This window comes from Balaenoptera borealis (assembly GCF_965194805.1).
Source record: "Balaenoptera borealis genome assembly, chromosome: 7".
Classification (NCBI taxonomy): Eukaryota; Metazoa; Chordata; class Mammalia; order Artiodactyla; family Balaenopteridae; genus Balaenoptera; species Balaenoptera borealis.
This window is the reverse complement of record NC_138864.1, coordinates 10,331,835-10,351,823: the sequence shown is the minus strand read 5'-3', so window position 1 is coordinate 10,351,823 and position 19,989 is coordinate 10,331,835. Positions and strand designations below refer to the sequence as shown.

The 19,989-nt window shown below is 47.0% G+C and overlaps 1 protein-coding gene and 1 long non-coding RNA gene across 7 annotated transcripts in view; one reads left to right on the top strand and one right to left on the bottom strand.

Annotated features, from left to right (window-relative positions):
* The window catches only part of EGFR (epidermal growth factor receptor), a 190,842-nt gene extending 175,039 nt beyond the window's left edge, over positions 1-15,803 (bottom strand). For 4 of the 6 annotated variants that reach the window (XR_014246833.1, XM_082399622.1, XM_082399623.1 and 1 more), the window contains exon 1: positions 15,546-15,803. Coding sequence is in view for 3 of the 6 variants with exons in the window: in XM_082399622.1 (XP_082255748.1) it covers positions 15,546-15,633 (88 nt within the window). In the remaining 3 variants the exon portion in view is untranslated. The remainder of the gene's footprint in view (positions 1-15,545) is intronic. The other 2 variants (XM_082399625.1, XM_082399624.1) reach the window with 1 other exon arrangement.
* LOC309632312 overlaps positions 1-19,989 on the top strand; it is a 1,044,736-nt gene that overhangs the window by 69,793 nt on the left and 954,954 nt on the right. The window lies entirely within an intron of this gene.

Sequence of the window (19,989 nt, the reverse complement as noted above, 5' to 3'; positions counted from 1 at the left end):
GAAAATAAACATGGGATGGACCTAACGGTACACACACAAAAACCCAACCACTTATGATCTGAACACAATATAAACTTGGCAAATTAACCCAAAAGCTAGAAGAGAATGTTTGGCTTGTCCAATCAATCAAGCAAGAAAGCAATCTATCTCTCTATCTCTCTCTCTGTTTCTCTGTCTGTCTGTCTGTCTATGTTCTCCCTCCATCCCTCATTCCATTTCCTTCCTCATGCCTCCATGGCTTCCAAATTTAAAGACCAAAAATTTTCTTAAAAAAAAAAAATTCGGGCTTCCCTGGTGGTGCAGTGGTTGTGAATCTGCCTGCCAATGCAGGGGACATGGGTTCGAGCCCTGGTCTGGGAGGATCCCACATGCCGCGGAGCAACTGGGCCCGTGAACCACAACTGCTGAGCCTGCGCGTCTGGAGCCTGTGCTCCGCAACAAGAGAGGCCGTGATAGTAAGAGGCCCGCGCACCGCGATGAAGAGTGGCCCCCACTTGCCGCAACTAGAGAAAGCCCTCGCACACAAACAAAGACCCAACACAGCCAAAAATAAATAAATAAATAAATAAATAAATAAATAAATTAACTTCTAAATAGTACTGTGAAGGCTATGATTTCTATATTATCACCTTACTAGCTAATTAAAATAGTGAGCCTTTAGCCTAGCTTATATTAAATAAAGACATCAAACTAAATATTTAAAACTTTGCTAAGATGTTCCACTGGGGGCAGTTGGGGGTGGGTGGGTGCAGAGGACTTCCCTGTGCCTATTTTGCAACTTCCCGTGAATCTGTAATTCTTGAAAAATAAAAAGTTAACAACAAAAAGCTTTGCTGTTGCAGCAAACCACCATTCATATTTACATAAGGTGGTCAGTGTTCTATTTTTAGCCTAAGGACTACAACAATTTCAAAAGTCTTCTGAACATCTCTATTAAGTAAAAAAAAAAAAAAAAAAAAAAATTATTGAGAAAAAAATAAGATCCAAATACTAAGTTCAGACAAATACCTACTCTAAAGTGTGTTTTTTAAAAAACTTTATTTATTTAATTTATTTATTTTTTGGCTGCATTGGGTCTTCATTGCTGTGTGTGGGCTTTCCCTAGCTGCGGAGAGCGGGGGCTACTCTTTGTTGTGGTGTGCGGGCTTCTCATTGCGGTGGCTTCTCGTGTTGCAGAGCTTGGGCTCTAGGTGCGTGGGCTTCAGTAGTTGTGGCACATGGGCTTCAGTAGTTGTGGCTCACGGGCTCAGTAGTTGTGGCTCGCGGCTCTAGAGTGCAGGCTCAGTAGTTGTGGCGCACGGGCTTAGTTACTCCACGGCATGTGGGATCTTCCCGGACCAGGGCTCGAACCCGTGTCCCCTGCATTGGCAGGCGGATTCCTAACCACTGCGCCACCAGGGAAGCCCTAAAGTGTGTTTTGAAAGTGAAGAACTTATTCTCTCAAACGTTATCTAGGGAAGGTACAGCAGTTTACTTCCTTAATCCTAACCTTCCTAACTGCACATTTTCTTTTCTCCCATGCTTTAAAAAAAAAAAAAAAAAAAGAGCTAACCATAAAGTTAATTTTCTAAGAAAATAAATGTTTGTTTCCCAAAGGCTTACGTGTCAGGAGCGCTCACTGCTTCCCTGTGTGTCCTGCCTGTTTTCAAATGGCCCGCTCACAGGCAAGCCACATCTCCACGACTGTGCCGTGTGCCTCCAAAAAGCTCAAGGATGGCGAGACCTGGCACGAAGGTTAGAATGCCCTTCAACCCAGTTGTAAATCAAGCGTCTCATAAATCTTCTCACTGTTTAAAGCAGCTACGCTGTTAACAATGCCTATGAGATAAATTATCGTCTTTGGACTGTTAAGCTTTTCCATTTTTGGTGTTTCTTGCAGCAAAAGCAATTTATTTTTACTCACAGATTTAAAACAACTTTAAAAATAACTTTTATATGCTGCTGCTAGGAAATAGCAAGTCTCTAGCATGTTCATTCATGACCAATCTGTTATCTTGCAAATTCAAAAACAATGATAAATCAAATGATAGACAGATAGAGAACTGGTACATTTTCCTGGTTCCACAAGAGCACCTGCAGGCCTTAGTACAAACCTGGTGAAGAACCGGAAAGCGAAGGAAGCTCTGAGGCTGGTGCCCCAGATGAAGGCAGCGGCCCCTGGGCAGGACATTTGAGGAAGCTCGGGACCCACCACACGTGCACTAAGCACTACCTGAAACAGCTTAATTTCAGAGCAAATGATAATTGAAAGGGGGAACACAGACCCATTTTTGTCTTTCTTTAGAAACTGAACTGTGGCTGAAAGGGCCCAGGGCTCCCGGCAGGGCATCTGTCCAGGGGACCATGAAGACATAAAGGCTGGGGAAACGTGTGTGGCCATCAGTGCCATGGGCGCTGCAGTGATGAAAGGAGGGTCAGCAGGCAAAACGGACGAGAAATGGGCCTTCACAGTGGCGGTGATAAACGTGCTAACGCGAAAACAGCACAGGAATAAATCATCAGGTTGTACAATGAAATCAGGAGCATTCTGAAAACCGGCCCAGGGCTGTACAGGAACAAAACAGCAACAATGCTCTTCCGAGGGAAACTGAGGCCCTGAGTGGGTGCAATGAGCCTTCCCTGCCTGGACCCCATGGCCTCCTGAGGACCCCGAGCCACGGTGGGCATCTGGGGCAGAGACCTGCAACTGCTGAGGACACCAGCTCCCGGGCAGGGGCCAGGGCCACGCTGCCTGGGCGGATGAGCTCCGTGAGTGGTGTGACATTGCCCCACCCCAGGTTGCCCATCTACAACAGGGATCATAAAGGTCGTGGTGAGGGTCAGAGGTCAGAGTGCAAGTCAGCAGCACTTCACACAGTGATAACAGTGGGCTCTTCCGGAACGGACTCCATCCTCTAAACAAACCATCTCCTTTCATCCTCTGGGCAGCCCCAGGAGATAAGCACCATTACTGTCTCCATTCTACAGATGAGGAAAACAGGACTCACGGGGTTACTCAACTTGGCCAACGTGCCCAGCAACCAAGGGGAGACTGATCCAGACCCCACACCGTCCTGTGAGCATGCAGGATGTAGAGCCTCCGTAAGTAACTTTTGTCCAGGAAAAGAACCACACAGCAGATCTAGAGGTTTTCTGATATATTCCTTGTTTTGTATATTTATATTTTAGTCCCATGTACACATTTTATTTTTCCTGTTTACAAAAAATTTAACATCAGATGATAGCGATACGAACATTATTATTGCCTTTTCTAGAATGAAAGTCATCCGTCAAATGTTGCTGATGATTAGTCCTAGAATCGCTGGTCGAATGCATTCTTTAGCTTATTATAGTAACGTTTAGATTGGAAAAATTACTCATAGACATGATCATTTTGGACACAGAACCAGTGAAATTCACAAACATCCACCTAATGGAAGCCTTTGTTTTGGGGGCAGTTGCTCCAAGAGCCCTGAACGATTGGCACGTGTGGCTTTTTCGACCTCTGGTTTGGTGAGCCCTCTTCACCCCACAAATGTAGTCAATTCTTGGCTGAGGAAGTGTCCTCTTTCCCTGTTTGAGTCAAGAAACCCCAGAACATTTTCCCCATTTAATAATGACGTTTTAATAAATGACATACACATTCCACTTTACAGCGCCCAACATATAAACGGATACAGATTCTTCAGGAGAATCAGTTCTATACCAACTAGTGGGCACAGCAAACTGATAAGTGACCAGAAGCATCCGCGGCAAAATGACACCAACAACAGAGCGAGGACAGTCACAGGCGGCCAGAGGGCAGTGGTCGCACGTCTCTGGAGGTGGCACACACGTGCCGACCTGCAAACGTCCCAGCCGCGTGTGTCAGGATGCACACGATTCCCACCTGTCAGGGCCAGCCAAGCCACACCAGCAGGCAGAGGTGTGTGCACGTGGAGCTCTACGCAGAACGAAACTTCACCGATCAAACGCTGGGGAAACTCATCTGTAGACACGCTCTTCCCCCGAGACCACACTCAGCTTCCAGCTCACCGCACGAAGCCATTTCCTCAGACAGAGACGGACTTCATCGTCCCACCCTCTCCCCATCTCTGAGAGATGCTGCTGAGTTGGCATTTTGATGGCTCACTTCAAAACCACTGAGTGTTAATTAATTATCATCTGTTACTTTTAAAGCTCCTTTTAAACTCAGCCTGGGCCTTTTCTGGCTCGACGGAACACCTCGTGAACAGGACATGTGACGGTCGTGAGATCAGGACTGCATACTGTTACTACATTACGTGGTACCCAGTGGTTCTCTCTTAATTAAAAAGCAACCTTGTACATAGTGTCCAGAAGCCACCCAGCCTGTGAAACTTCAACAAACGCACTCTGCATCCCTGCGCTCACCACCGTTGCGCTGCACTGTGGTTGCCACCTCGGTCTACCTCTCCCTTGTCACCTAGATGAGAGGATGCAAGCCTAGACGGGGAATAAAGTCCAACCTCTCCCCAAAATGAAGTCCAAGGAAGAAAGAAAAACTGCAACAGAAGAATGCACTCCTGAGAACTGTCCCCACCGTGGCATCAAACACCCCATTCTCATTGGCTCCTAGGATGGTTCAGACCTTGAATTTTTGACTACTTATTTCCCTGGCTACAGTTTGAATGTTTTGTTTTTGCAACTGGGCAACATTATGACTATTTAGTAGCTGTTGCTCAACAACCTAAAAACCTAGCTTTTCTAGCCAAGACTTTAAGGACAATCCCTATGTCACGAGGGAACATGGATTCGGATACCCACCCAAGTCCTCCATCAACCTGGGGCTTTCTCACTTAATGCCCTCCCCCAGCCAGGGACATCATTAAATTTGCATTTAAACAAGAGAAAGTCTCTGGAGGCCGAAAGTGAAGTGAAAATCTGAGCAACTCATCTGACTGACTCTTTACGTCGTCCCGTTTCACCAAATTGCTTAACTGTCTGTTCTGCCTTGGCTGGGCAGACTTTGCTGATTGACGGTGAAATGGCATAGCTTTTGCCCAAGTAACTTCTGCAAGACTTAGAGGCTCAGTTACTAAAGTGGCCCTGAGATCAATATACTAGCTGCCTGTTCACTGTAAGGATTTGTGCCACCTCAGGCTGCAAAAAATCACGTTCTCAGTGACAGCCCCTACATCTGAGTACACAGGCTGCAACTGCAGATCAGTTAGTCAGCCTACAGGGACTTCCCTGGTGGTCCAGTGAGTAAGAATCCGCACTCCCAATGCAGGGGGCCTGGGTCCGATCCCTGGTCAGGGAACTAGATCCCACACGCGTGCCGCAACTAAACACGCTGCAACGAAGATCCCGTGTGCTGCAACTAAGACCCGGCACAGCCTAAATAAATAAATATTAAAAAGTAAAAAATTTGTTCAGCTTACATACAGAACTTTTCCCTATTTCACTTGATAATTATGAAATATAAACTTGCTCTTGGGGAATTTCTGCTGGAGTACTAAAAGTTTCCACTATGTTAGGAATAAACAATAACTGAAAACAGCTCCTTCCTTTGTAATGGAGGAGAATGAACAGTGTATCTGGAGATTCTTTGAGGAAAGGTGTCTCTCCATCAATGAGGGGCCCACCCACTGTCATGTTCCTTGTTCCATCCATTTAACCGACAAAGTTCCTCAAAGTGGGACAGCTTCACTTTTGTAATAAATTCTCCTTAAAGTCCACACTTCCAAGGATGATACTTGCCAGAATGGCTTTGTCTAAAGGGTGTGACGTAGACGTGAGCATCCCTGGAAAGCACACTGTTTGTTAAGTGTGTCTCTTTTCATCATAGCTGTTTACACACCCTAATGAACTGAAGTATGTGCTTCATTTAAATCACCGAATATGATTCTTTGCACAACTGTGTAAGTAAATTAGCACACTTTGCCACACGCATTGTGAACTGACCCAACTGCTACACCAAGGTGCTTTCTCCCCTCATTTTTTCTTCAAGTATTTACAGGTCTGGCAAATTTACATAAGCTTATGACTCTTTAAAATAAAGTTATACTTTTAATTTCTAAAGTAAATGTCTTCAAGGCTCATAAATTCAATGCCTGTATCTTATGAAACCGGCTATTACAACACATATATAAGACACAACTCTCAAAAAATACTTCGTAACAAGAGGAAAAGTGGGAAAGGAACAATACAGAGCAGGAATTCTGAGGGGCATTAAAAACAAGTAATAGATGTATAACAGAAATGTTGAGGAATTCTCTCTGTTAGTCTTTTGATTCACAAACAGGACTAAAAATGATAGGAAGCATCAACAGCGAAGAACCAGGGACATCTCAGAGGAGGGGTAAGGAGAGTGTGCGGGACAGCTGACACGGGTGACAGCGTGTCACCCGTGTCAGATGCGTCACAGGTGTCAGATGCGTCACCCGTGTCAGATGCGTCACAGGTGTCAGATGCGTCACCCGTGTGACATGTGTCACAGGTGTCAGATGTGTCACCCGTGTCAGATGTGTCACCCATGTCAGATGAGTCACCCGTGTCATGTGTCACCCGTGCCAGATGTGTCACCCGTGCCAGATGTGTCACCCGTGCCAGATGCATCACCCATGTCAGATGTGTGACCCGTGTTAGATGCATCACCCGTGTCAGATTTGTCACACGTGTCGGGAGACAGCGCGTGTTGTGAAGCAGGAAAAGCTCTCGGCACCTAAGTGTTGACTAGCCCAGTAACCATGGGCAAACTGCAGAACCCCTGTGAGCCTGGGTCCCGCACCTTCGAATGTGGATAATTATCTCCATCCCATTGGGTTGTTGGGAGCCTGGGAAAGATAGATATTAGGGCATTTTGTAAACTGTGAAGTGCTGTATAAATGCAAGGTGTTATTATTATTATGACATCAATGTTTTAGCATCTAAATTATAGGGACAATACATTTATTATCGACATGTTTAAATATATACCTTGCATGCATTTAGATTTGCTTTTAATTTCATAGACAGTTCCAGCTGGCAGGAGGCTCGGAACCATCTGGTTTAGTTGTTTTTCGGAAGTTGAAACTAGGAAGGTAGATTCTAATCTGTTTTCTCTTCCTATTGTAACTAACAACAGATTACTGGGGGAAAAATACATTAAGCTACATACTAAGGAAAACTTTAGCAACACCACTTTTAAGGAATGATACAAGAATATGCTTATTTGTACAAAAAATAATCATAAATACTGAATGTCTTTGATACTTTCTAACTTAAAAAAATTACATAGTATATTATTGCAGTCACTCGTCAAAGGTTTTCACTGCAATCTTTTGTGGAAATTTTCTTTCTCTGCAAACGCTTACTCATAACAGCTTCCAAAAAGAAAGAGAGAAAGGAAGGAGGAAAGGAAGGACGCAAAGAAGGCAAGGGAGGGAGGACAGATTAAGGTAATACATTATTCTCACTCATAAATATGTTCCATGCATGAAGTCTATTAAAGTATCAGGAAATGGCAAGAGAAAGAAATCAGGAAGTAACTATAAGGAAAGGTTTCTGATTCTCTATTAACTCTGTAGCAAATCAAAGCCAACAAAAAGTTCTGAAATGCATTGTATTTAAAAATCAATACCTTAAATACCAACAGGTGATACAATAATGCTTCGACTAGACTACCACCTTTTGCTTTTCTGTCATTCATCTGGACTTAATCAAAAGTAGTGGGGTGTTTTTTTCTTTTCTTTTGAAAGAGGTGATAATTTTTTAACTTTCTAATATTATGTTAAAGTATACTTTAGTTAAAAAAAAAAGAAAGGATCTTACAAGTTAGTACTAGAAGAAACTTAAAATAGTTTATCTTGTTCAGCACAATTTTAGCCATATACTCTAGCTTATGATGCATACAAATGAACTAAGAGATACTGTGTAAATGCAGAAAGGGTATGGCAATAAAATCTCCCTACAGACTTCAGGTATTCCACATTTGCTGGTAAATAAGTAAAACCAGGTTTGTGATATAAAAAATTTTTTTTGCAAAACTTTCTGAAATCCCATTTACAATTTTAAGAGATTTCTGGGAACACTTGCCTGTCCTTAAGGACTTGCACAGATTCAATAAATGATTTGTTTTTATTCCAGACACTAAAGTAGAGATGAATTTATGAGTGAGGGCAAAGAAACTACAACATGCAGTTTGTCACATACATTCAGTTTGTCAAACTGGAGAGACTATATGCAATGCATCAGTTTTCTCCAAAACTTAGAGTAAAAGAAAGGAACTTCCGCAAGTGGTCATAATGATAGCATGTGCAAAGGCCTACAACTGCTAAGGCCATCATGACATCATACACCATGTGCAGGCCTGCATGTCTACAGTAGTAAAACCTTCAGGTATCACATTTCTGCGATTAAAATAAAATCCTTCATAAATGCTCTTAAAACAACTGCTAAGTAAACAGTGGTCTAGAACCACTTCCATATTTCCTTCCACTTAAAGGCAGGAATGAGTGCACAAGGGAGCATCTGCAGTCATTAATCCCCTGTTACAAATCCACCTGGTTGTTTCCAAATGACCTCTGCAAATAAACAGGTAAACCTGTGCAATTTTCAACAGTGAATCAGGAAATAGATGTCTTCTAATTCATAAGTGATAGTGGCTCGATTAACTTGAGAGATTTTCTGAGTTCAATGTGATTCAACATGTATTTATTGTGTCTAGAATCACGCAGACTCTTGTCGCCATTTTCTCCTTGCTTTCTGTAGTAGGAGTTAAATAAAGGATCGGACGAAGTCATTTTTCTTATTCACAACAAGTTTTAGGGACAAATCTTGCTACTGGGGAGAATGTTAAAACTATGAACTATAATCCAGATGCTAGTTCAATCCTTCGTATCTGGTTAATTTTTAAGAAGATGACCAAATGACCATTTTATTTTTTAAATATAAAATGTGTCAGCTCCCGGGCATTTTACTTTTGACATGGTAAGTTTCCTTATGCTCATTTAGAAAAGGAAGCAGGAAATGCTAAAGCCTTCACCTGTGCCTTTACGAAGTGGCCAGCCATGGCGGGGCTGCTGCAGGACTACCAGTCACAGTATCATCTCTCTCTTTTCCCTTCGCATGGAGACCAGGCAAAACCTCATTCTCTGAGGTCCAGCTAAATGTCCTCTTTCTGAGACACTGCCGCTGTCCCAGAGATAGACGCAGCCCCTTTTCTGGGCTCCCACTGAAACCCCCATCACATCTATCACGAGACGTTGTGCTACACGTGTCCCTCCCCCCGCTCAGCCCTGCAAACTGTGCATCCAGTAAGGCCGAGCACAATTCCCGCGTTCCTCTAGTGTGTACCCAGAACCCAGCTCGAGGCCTGCGGGCAGCATGTTAGCAGTTCTCGAACCCTGGCCCCAACCCCCAGTGCCTTATTCAGAGGTCCGGGCTGGGGAGTCAGGAATGTGCATTTCTCTTAAGTTCAGGGTGCTACTACTGCTGTCTTGGGACATACTCTGAGAGCCACTGTAGTAGACTTCTCATGTATCAGTTCATGAAAAACATGCAACTCTGAGACTCATTTATTAATGAAATATAAACCAGCCCCTCACTCTTGAGGAAGCCCATGTAATGAGTAAAACACGGGAATCAGAGAACAAAGACAACATTTCTTCTCTGCCACAAGCTATACACACCACTTACTCCACTCATCACAACCCCCCAGGGAGTTTTCAAAAGTATGTGCCGGTGTTCCATCCTCCAGAAATTTGGACTGGACTGGCCTAGGGTGCAGCGAGGTATCCTGTTTTTCAGAAGCTTCTTGGTGATTCTAAGGAATGTTCAAAGTGGAAAGGCTGCTGTTTTTAAAAAAAAAGGAGTCACCTCCTGGTCTTTTCGGTTCAGTCACTAATGTACAAAACCAAGTAATCCGATGCTGTCCTAAATAAGACCCGGCGGATTCCCATCTGAGGACGTGCACAGCAGTACAGCGATACAGTTCCCAGCGTGCTTCGATGCACGGTACATTATTCATCGGTTGCCGATAACTGCACCTCATCAGGCTGCTTACCACAGCAGCCGAGTCCGAAAAGCAGCTGGTGATCTACAACCTGGCCAGGCTCGGTATGGATGGCGGCAGTGTAGTGAGCATAAAACAGGCTGGGGCGAGTTGTCCTACAGCCACAGACAACGCCTGCCATTGAAACGTCTAATAGAACAACAATTCAAGGCCACACTGCTCTCTTGGGCTCCAGACCTGTACGCTCTACTGCCTCCTGGACTTTTCCATCTGAGCGCTGCAAATCCCACCAATCGACTCCATCCCTCCTGGAGCGTTTGCAGCCTCCGTGAATGGATTTATATTTCTCCAGGCTTCCTGTGTGGCATCCTGGGGTTCTCCATTTCTTATACTCGTTACACACAATTATCAATCAGCTCTACCTCCAGATCTGCCCGAGTCTCTTGTTCTGCAACCTCACTGGTCCTGAGACATCATTTCACCCGCAGGAGTCACCCATCTCCCTAGTGCTACTGTTGCCCCTATAATCCATCCCCCACAATCCTGCTGGAGTCATCTTTCCGAAACACCAAACACATCACGCCAGTTCCTAGCTTCGAACTCCACGGTGCCCCTCCCTTCACACACAGCTCCCCATGAACTGCAGGCTCGTCAACTCTCCCTTCTCCTCCCATCACACTGAATAACCAGTGCTCTTCGGGACTTTGCTACTCTTGGCACTTCTCTCGGAATGCCCTTCACATCATACGTCATAGTCTCTGGGGAAATACCCATAGCTCTCTGCAGGCTCAAATGAGTAATCCCTTCCATTTGGGGCTATACCTGGCCCCCTCTCCAGGTAGAATTCAAAGCAAGGACTAAATACCAGAAGACTTCTTTATCCTGCATGGAATTCTATCATCGCTTCTGTGACATTTTCACACTTGTTATCTATAGATCTCTCTTCCCATACTGGACTTCTAGACACTTAAGGGCAAGTATCAAGTCAGATTCATTCCTAGAGTTCAAAATGTGGATGGAACAGCACACACTGTCACCATGGCTTGAACGTAAAGAAAAAAATGCAAATAAAAGCCAAGGCTGTAATACACAGTAATACTCATCCTTTTATTCGAAGGAAGAACAATAGTGGTTAACTTATGTAATAATAATTAAATAAACTAAATTAAATGAACTAAATCAAGGCCATGTTTGCTGGCCCCCTAGTAACAGGTGCAATTGTGGCTATAACAAGAACTATGTACAAGGCATTCTCACCTAACCATTAGTCCACTAAATTGCAATTTGAGACTCTTGATAATGACAAGTTCCAGATATAGCCAGAAGAGATACTTGGACTCTGGGTTTTTCCATGAGAAACCACCAAAATGGGATATAATGTGGGGCAAAGAAGGAAACTCTACCCCACACTCAAGCTTTCACAGACGACTTTCTTAAGCAAGGCTGCTGAAATTTGGTAGGAGTAAGGTTTATTTTAAGCATATGCAACTCAACAGATGCTCAGTCAGCAGGGTCAGACATTTGATCTTATACTTCAGCGTCTTCAGAGATTAAAACGTCAAATCCAGTTCTTAGCTCCTAATGAGGCTAAGTAAACAAGCCACCACTGCTCGCCGGCCCCAGCTACCCCTCCTGCACCAGCTGGCTCAGGGAACTTTCTAGACAACTGAATCGAGTGTTTCTATCTAAGCCTGTTGTAAGGAAGCTGGACCTGATGACTCTGAAAATGTGAAAATTTCAGTCAAACCGGTTATTTGGCATTAAGTCTCAAAGCCTGGATCCTTGCCCGAATTCAAGCTCACCTGCTTACGCCCATGGGCTGGATGGCAGACTATCCTTAGATGCTGTGCAAAGAGACAACTGTAGGAATTTTCTCAAGAAAGACAAGCTTTTAGAAGGGAGATGAAAAAGAAGGTATGGGCAGAAGCTCCGATGCAAATGGGAATGACCTACGAGAACAAGCTAAGATGTAAGTTCTGTTCCATGGGTGTTGATGGTTCAGAAATAAACCAGTAATAATTAACTGAGACCAAAAATGTTTCTTATCATAATTTCGAATGTCCACAAGTGACAGAAGAAAACGAAAATGGGATTTGTTCAGTAGAAATCGGAGGGGCATAATATAATTTTTAAATTGTGTCTACAAGGAAACAACACATGGGTGAGCCATGTTCTAGAACTTGGACCTTTTCTCAAAACATACCTCTATTAGTAAAACCGTAAGCCCGTTTCTACTATACTAAGTCCAAATGAAAACACAAACACACACACAAGCACAACTTTCACAGCAAGCCACAGGGCGAGTGCAAGCCGATTTCTTAGGTGTCCTTCAACAAGCCGTGTGTCCGCAACTCTCTGATTCTGCCCCCGTATCAGGGCTTGGGGCACCAGCATGGGGCTATCTTCTCTTAGACACCATGATCATCAATTTAATGTTAGAGCTGGCTTGCCACTCCTGTCAAGAAAGTTTCAGACACTAGCTGCTGGTCCTGGAGCTTTGATCAAAGGAAAAACAAAGAGTTTTTTCTTTTTAAACAGGGCAGAATTCTTCCTCTTTACTGACACTACCTCTAAAAACATTTAAAAACATGTTAGTGCCATCACATGGACCGAGTCTAATTACATAACACAATGGATTCTGGCAATCGGCTTCTTCAAACTTCAGAATAAGTTTTTGAAAATCTATGGACTATAAAACTAAACATATGAAGCCTGAAATGGCAGTCCAAAGCCGATGGGAGCTATCAGCCTGTTACTGCTAGACGGAGCTACCCGGGTGTGGACAGATGACAGACACACAGACGCTGGTTTCCTTTTCAGATCTGAAAAGCAATCTACTAATACTTAATTAGTGGCCCAAAGAACCACTCTGGAAGCAACAACAGAAACCATTAAGATTACCCTTGCCCCCATGAATTCATAATGTCTGGCACATTCTGTGCACTCCATAAATATTCGTTGAATTGAGAAATGAGGACTCAAGAAGCTGGAGCTGGCAAGGGACATGTCCACCTTTACATAGAGCGGGAATAAGGACACAGGCTCCTGGACTCCGGGCCAGTACTGAGTGGGAGTCCTCTGGTCTCCTTAGAGGAAGGAGGGTTCGCTCTGGATACAATTTGGAATCCCCGAGTTTGTCCTCTTCAATACAGCCCAGACCTACTGAACCAAGGATGTCCTCAGAGGAGGGGCCAGGCAGGCTGGCTTGGCTGGGAATACCACCCAGGATCATTTCCGGAGTAGCTCCTTCACCTTTCCGTTTTGCAAGAGCAAGGGGCTTGCTCAACATCCCTCCAGCAATCTCCATGGTCACGGCTCACTTGGTGATGGAGCTCCTCCACAAAAGGTGCCCCCTGAGTACCGGGAGCAGGAGTCCAGACCATGGGCCGGGCGGGTTCCCCATCCCCGGTCCTCCTCCTCCCTTGCCAGCTTCCTACATCACACACACCCACAGGGCTCCCCCAAAACCAGAACTCACACAAGACAGCACAGGCAGGGGCGAGGGGAAGCTCTGGGGCCAGAAGGCCTGACTCTGAATCCAGGTTCTGCCTCTTGCTAGCTGTGGGAAAGTCACTTCTCTGTACCTCAGTTTCCCCATATATAATGAGAGGACCCACCTCGTATGGTTGATGTAAGGATTAAGAGGACACTTAAAATGGTGTCTGACAGGACCAAGTGCAGTAAGAACAAAAGACACCGTATCTTAGAACCAAACAAATCTCTCTAAAATGAGTAAATTTTCTAGAACAAAACTGACCACATTTGATTGATATGGGTCTTTCACACTTTTTGTTAATAATCTGCCCCTTACACTTTGGTCTTTTTATGTTACTTTAACCCAATGACGTTTGCTCACCTACTCTATTCTATTCAGGAGGATTCTGTTTTAAACAAACACGGGACTAACAGGCAAATTCAGTGGTAGTTATATATTTCTTAGAAACAAATCTCCAAGCACTAACAGTAGTGTTCAAAGGGGTTAACAGCGAGGAGCTGGGAACATTTCTGCAGTGAGAAAAGTGATGATTTGGAGACACTCCAAGAGTTTAATTTAAAATAAGGATGGGGTCCCCTTGCCACCTGCCTAAAAGAACCCTACTGTCAACTGATTCAGGAGCAGGACCACAGCCTCCTGGGTTCACAGCATGGAGTAGGGGAGCCCGTCAGACTAGGAGGAGGAGAAGCTTTCAGTGAAAAGACTAATCCCTTATTACTGAAATCACCCCCACGTCCTCTTTCCCGTACTTTTGCAAGATTGTTAAAACTCCAGATGTTCCAAAAGAGCTTTTTAAATTGGCAGGTAATCTCTCCAGAGATTTTACCTCTATTGCCAGTGATTCCCAAACCCAGCTGCCCAACAAAAGTACCGGAAGAGCTTTTCAAAATACAGATGCCAGATCTCACCCCAGACCAGAGAAATGAGAAAGTCTGCGGGTGGGAGCCAGACGTCATTTTTTTGTTTTGTTTTGTTTTGTTTTAAAGTCCAAGTGATTCTAATTTGCAGCAAAGTTTGGGAACCACTGCTTTATGCCTTAGCGCTCCCACAGCAAAGGCGCTCAGCCCCAAACCCAACTCCCTGTGCCAATGACATCAACAGCAAGTACAGACCTGACTCTCGGAACCCGGGCTGCTCGATCTTGAAATTGTGCAATTAAACCTTCTGAGGCATGTTTCTCGTGTCAAGTGGGTTTATGGTCGGTAGTCACGAAGCCAGACTCGCTCATGTTAGGTCTGGACAGGGCACACGTGAACCATGGACATCAATCCATTTTTTTTTTTTTTTTTTTTTTTAGTTAAGTTTAATATTTTGGTTGGCCTAATGTCAAATTCTTCAAAAAGCTAGAAGACACATCCCAAAGAGAAAAATCTCTGGATTTTAAGGAGGAAAGCTTGCTGTGAGTCCTGTTTTGAAACCGCGGGGCCCCGGCCAGGATGGGTTCCGCCCCTGGGGCGTTCGCACCAGGACCCGGCTGTCGCGCCGGGGCCGGTCCCACCGCTCTGTCCACTCCACCGCGCAGCCCGGACACGCGGCCCAAAGGCTGCAGGTGGGGGCGAGTCTCGGCAGTCCCGGGAAGCCACCACTCACGAGAGCCCACCGTCTGGGAAGGCGCGGACGGCCGGCGGCAGCTCGCGGCGGCAGGGGGGCCGCGGACGGGCCGTGCCGAAGGGAGGGGCGGCCCTCCCAGCCGCGCAGCACAGGTGGCTGGTGTCCGGGACGAGCTCCCGGGCCTCCGGGTCAAGGGTGCGCCGGGAGGAGGGCTCGCGGGGTCGGAGAGCCGGCCCGGGGGCGGGGCGCGGGTGCGGAGGGCCGCTCCCGTTCCGGAGGTCCGAGGGGGCGGGATGGACCCCGCGCCTCTCCTCAGCCCCCGGGCCCGGGCTGACTGCTGACGCACGTGCCGGGACGCACCCGCCCCGCACCAAGAGCTCGCCGGGGCGTCCACCCGGCGGAGGGCAGGACAGCGGACGGGAAAGCCGCGCTCCGGGCTCCTCGGCCCGCCGCGCCTCGCGCCCGAGGTGCCCCGCCGCCCGGAACCGAGGCGCGCGTTCCTCGGCGGCCCGGCAGAAGCGCGGCCGCCCAGGACGGGAAGGACGGCGGCGCGGGCAGCCTTACCTTTCTTCTCCAACAGCGCCGGACTCGCCTGGAAGTGCGCGGCCAGCAGCGCCAGGAGCACGGCGCGGCCCGCCTCGGAGCGTCGCATCGCGCCGGGCTCCGCACTCGGTCGGGACGCAGCGGCGGCCGTGCACGGGGCGCGAGACTCGGCGGCGCGGGGCGGACGGGGCTCGCGCGGGGCCGCGGGCGTGCGCACCGAGCCGGGGCGGAGGCTGCGCGCTGCGCCGGCCGCCAGGATGTCTAGCTCTCTGGGGCGGGGGCGGGGGCGCTGGGAGGCCGAGCCGAAGGAGGAGGGACCGGGAGGAGGGGCGGACGGCGCGCCTCGCGGAGGAGGAACCGGCGGGAGGAGCGTCGGCCGGCAGGACAGGGGGAGGCGGACAGCGGCGGCCCCGGGAGCCCGGCGCCCGGGAAGGGGGCGTGCGGAGCCGGGAGTTCATTGCGGAGCCGGGCGTTCCCCGCGCTGTCCCTCGGGACGGGTCCTCGCGGACTTGCCTGCGGTCTCGTTCATCCAGCCTACTGCGAGCCACTTATGTGCCAGGGTTCCCGTTTCCCTTCTTCCTCCCTCCAACTTGCGGAGCAAACTTGTTCTAGCTCCGGGCAAACTGGCCGAGCCTTAGGCCAAGGCCGGATGATGGTACTTAGGGGGAAACCACCGATTTATTCTGGCCCCCAACTCCTCTGAGCACCCCGGGATCCCAGTGGGGGGGGGTCAGCGGCGGTCTGGCCTCCAAGAAGGTAGTTAGCCGCGCCCGCGTGGATGCGGTGGGTGCCTGGCCTCTGAGATGCGCTCTCAAGTCCGAGGGTCCTTCGGATCCCGTCAGGCACCCTCGAAGTCGTCTGAAATGAGGGCACCCAACTCCTGACACAGAGACTAGCCTTGGAAAAATGTGTATTGAACGAGTGCATGGGCACCGAAGGAGCCCGCAGCATTTCATGTGCCAGGAGTACTTGAAAAGCAAATACATGCAGTAAATCACTTCAAAAAGTCAAGCGCTGAGAATAAAGGCTCAGTACAAACACTAGCTAGGTGCCCCTCTGCCCAGAGACAACCACGCTGTAACTCAAGCAGGAGAAAAGCCAGGGAAACCCACTAAGGACTCGGCTAGAAGAAATTAGCCTTTCTCAGGCTGCAGGAACTTTTTAGCTAAATTCCTTCAGCAAAGGCCGCCTTACCCTACTGCTCCAACTCCTACAGGACAGATGTCTTCCGCCTGTCTACAGCCGGATTCCCTCTCCTCACCAGGTCCACTGTGACATTCAGGCGGTTCAGCTCTGGTCTCCCTGCTGTTTAAGCAGGAATCACAAACCTACAGTAAGCGGAGTTAAAGCAGGACCTTTCCTATGGTTGGAGGAGCAGAACTTTACATCTTTCCTTCCCAGGCAGCAAGTCCATGGAACCTGGGACTTCTTTATGTGTTTGTTTCTTTGTTTTAATGAATCAGGACGACCACTGAGCCTGCTGAACTCATCCAGCCCCTGGATGAAGGGGGCTGTGTACGTTCTGCAGTCTGTGGCTTCGGTCCCCTCCACACACTCCAAACAAGGACTTAAAGTGGTTTGTAAAGAAACAACCTCAGGAAAGGACAACCTGCTAGAGAAGGACACCAAGGCACACAGCAGTGGGGGCACAGAATGTAGCAAAGGGTGCGTCTCGTAGCAGAGATCTGCTCACAGAAATTCTGTGCATTTACTCAACAAGGGCCACAGACTGGGCCCTAAGCCATTGTCAAGGAAACGTTTGTGTGGTAGCACGAATATACTGTCCATTAAAACACCAAGCTATTCAAGCTACATCAAATATTTAAGACTGCACAGGGATTTCTCCCATGACTCTCCCAAAAGGAGAGAGCAACTACCTTCATAGTGCATCGTTCCATACGACCTGATGGCATCTCAAGAAGCAGAGCCTTGTGAGAACAATTACGTGAAGAGGCAGGGTGACACTTCAGGCACACGAACCAATACGGGGCTGGTCCCAGTGACTGGAGAGGAACGGGAAAGCTCAGCATCCTCCTGGGACATGTATGTGAAGGTTCAGCTTCTCCTCTGAGCTTGTGATGTGAGGGGTGACATTCAGGATGATTTTATGCTCTTTGACAGGTACGTGGAGTGGAGTGTATTCATGAATGTGTTACTTGTTAAGAAAAAAACTGTGTGGCTGATCTAACAGAAATGACATCCTCTTGAGAGAACGGAGCTTTGCCCAGACTGGGCCCTGTAGACAGGATGCTCGGGCACCCAGCCTCTGCAAGAAGTGATCCCACGTCACATCCCGGGCCATATCCCAAGCAAAAGCTGCCCCTACCACCACCACAGGAATAGCAGGAGCAGCCTTGACTCTACTGTATTAAGTACTGCTCAGAAATTAGCTTATCTGACCACCCATGAGCTAGGTTACGCTTTTGTCTGCCTTTTATAGCAAGATGATGCCGTGGCTGGGAAAGGTTAAGTAAATAACTTGCCCAAAGTCCCAAAGCATCCTTGCTAGTCATGAGGCCAGCCTTGAACTCAAACCCTGGCCACGTCCTTCATCACTCTCATACTGCCACTTTCCCAGACCTGAGACACATGGAGACTTCAGGCCCCCAAATTCTATTTCAGAAGATCTTGGAAACTTTTTAGAGAAGGTACAACCAAAAATTTCTACTTGGCCCCAAATTTCCTACATAAAGCATCCGTGCTCACCAAGTATGCACTGAGACTGTAGTACATCCCACATTAAATCTTCTGTGGTCCATCCATTTTCATAACACAGGCTGTTCATGACTTTGCCAGCGATAGATCAGAAATTTTTTCCCTTCCTCTAATGAGCAGTTCTCCTCTTTGAAGAAGTTTCTGAGTATTTTAAATAAGACTTTAATCCTTTCTGGAAGGAACATGGCAGTGAATCTCCTGAAACCACACACCCTGTGGAAGGGGAGGAGAAGCCGGGGTTATTTGGCAGGGTGACAGTGGGAGGGCTTCAAATATTTTAAGTTCCATTTTAGGCAAAAGGCATTTGACCACCTGTTTTCTCTGGCCTTTGAGGTCAAAGCAGGAATTGAAGAGGATGAAACACCAGAGTGGCAGATTTCAGAATTAAAAAAAATATCTTTTGTAAACTACTGGAGTTATCTAAAAGTGGGTTGAGCTGCCTCCAAGTGGAAAGTGTTTCTCCATCCATAGAGAGGTTTGTGTGCAGAAAGAGCGCGAGGGGAAGCTGTGAATTAAGGGCTGAACCAGATCGTTTCCAATCCTAAAGTTCTCTAAGAACGTGCATGTCTAAAACAGGTTCCCATTTCAATGTACGCGCACTCAACAGCTCTTCTAAAGATATATTTTAAGAAGACACAAGAATTGTCACTGGGGAGGAGAGCTAGGTAGCTGGGGGTCAGGAGTTAGAGGGAGACTTGTTTTTCAAATGTCTGTCCTTTTACACACTTACAATTTTACACTGTGAGCAGACATTACCTGCTTCTGAGAGGTTAGAGTCAGTGGCCTCAGAAACCCTGCCGAGGTTCCTGGGCGGTGCTGGTGGCAGGCTTTCCGGTTTCCTCTCCCTTTGAGTCGAGTTATTTGCATTTGACTCTGAGTTGAGACCTATCTCTGGCAGAATAGAAAAAAGCAGCTTCTTTTTCAGGGATCATATGCTGACACCAAAGTGCTGAGGCCTTCATTTATCATTAGTATTCTTAGTAGTATTATATGTTATTAGTATTCTTCCTTATCTCTAGGGTTGAGGGTTACGTAATGCTCAAAAAGCAGGATCGCGTTTTGAATGCTAGTTTCTGGCGTTGTTGCGATGTTTGTTAATTACTTTGCGCAGGGATCTTGTAGGAGGTTTCTGGACTCTGTACAATGCCTTGCCCATGTTAAGGGTTTCAAACTGACACTAAATATCTTGTCCAGGGTGTCACCACTTGTCTCAGGGAATAGTTATAACTAGAAACACTAGCCTGGAGGTTTCAACTGGTGGCCGGCAGACCAAGTTCAGGATACAGATGTGGTTTTGTGGGGCTTATTTAATATTTCTTCTAATTGAATTAATAGCAGCGTTTAAAAATCAGGAGATTTCGTATATAAAATGTGAATTTTGTGTTTCTTTTGAAAAATGGAAAGTGCTCGCCAACTGGGTGTGCTTTCATGCGAGCTGGCATTTGGCGGGGTGATAACGGTCCCCTTCGGAAAGGACACTGGGTCTCCAGCTCACACCGACACCACCGAGCCTGACCCACCAGTTTATGGGGCCTGCGTGGCTACTATAGGCATGAGCGTTTGCAGCCTCAGCCTTCCTGGTTAAATAGTGCTACTGCCACTTTTTAGGTGTGGTTTCCTCTCACCTCTCCCTTCCTTTCTCTCTCCAACTCATTCTGGCTCATCTCCTGTGTGTGCATATCTATTTGTTGAGAGATTTTGGTCCAGAGGTCATGATGCATTGAATACCGTGATAGACCTTACTTTAAAT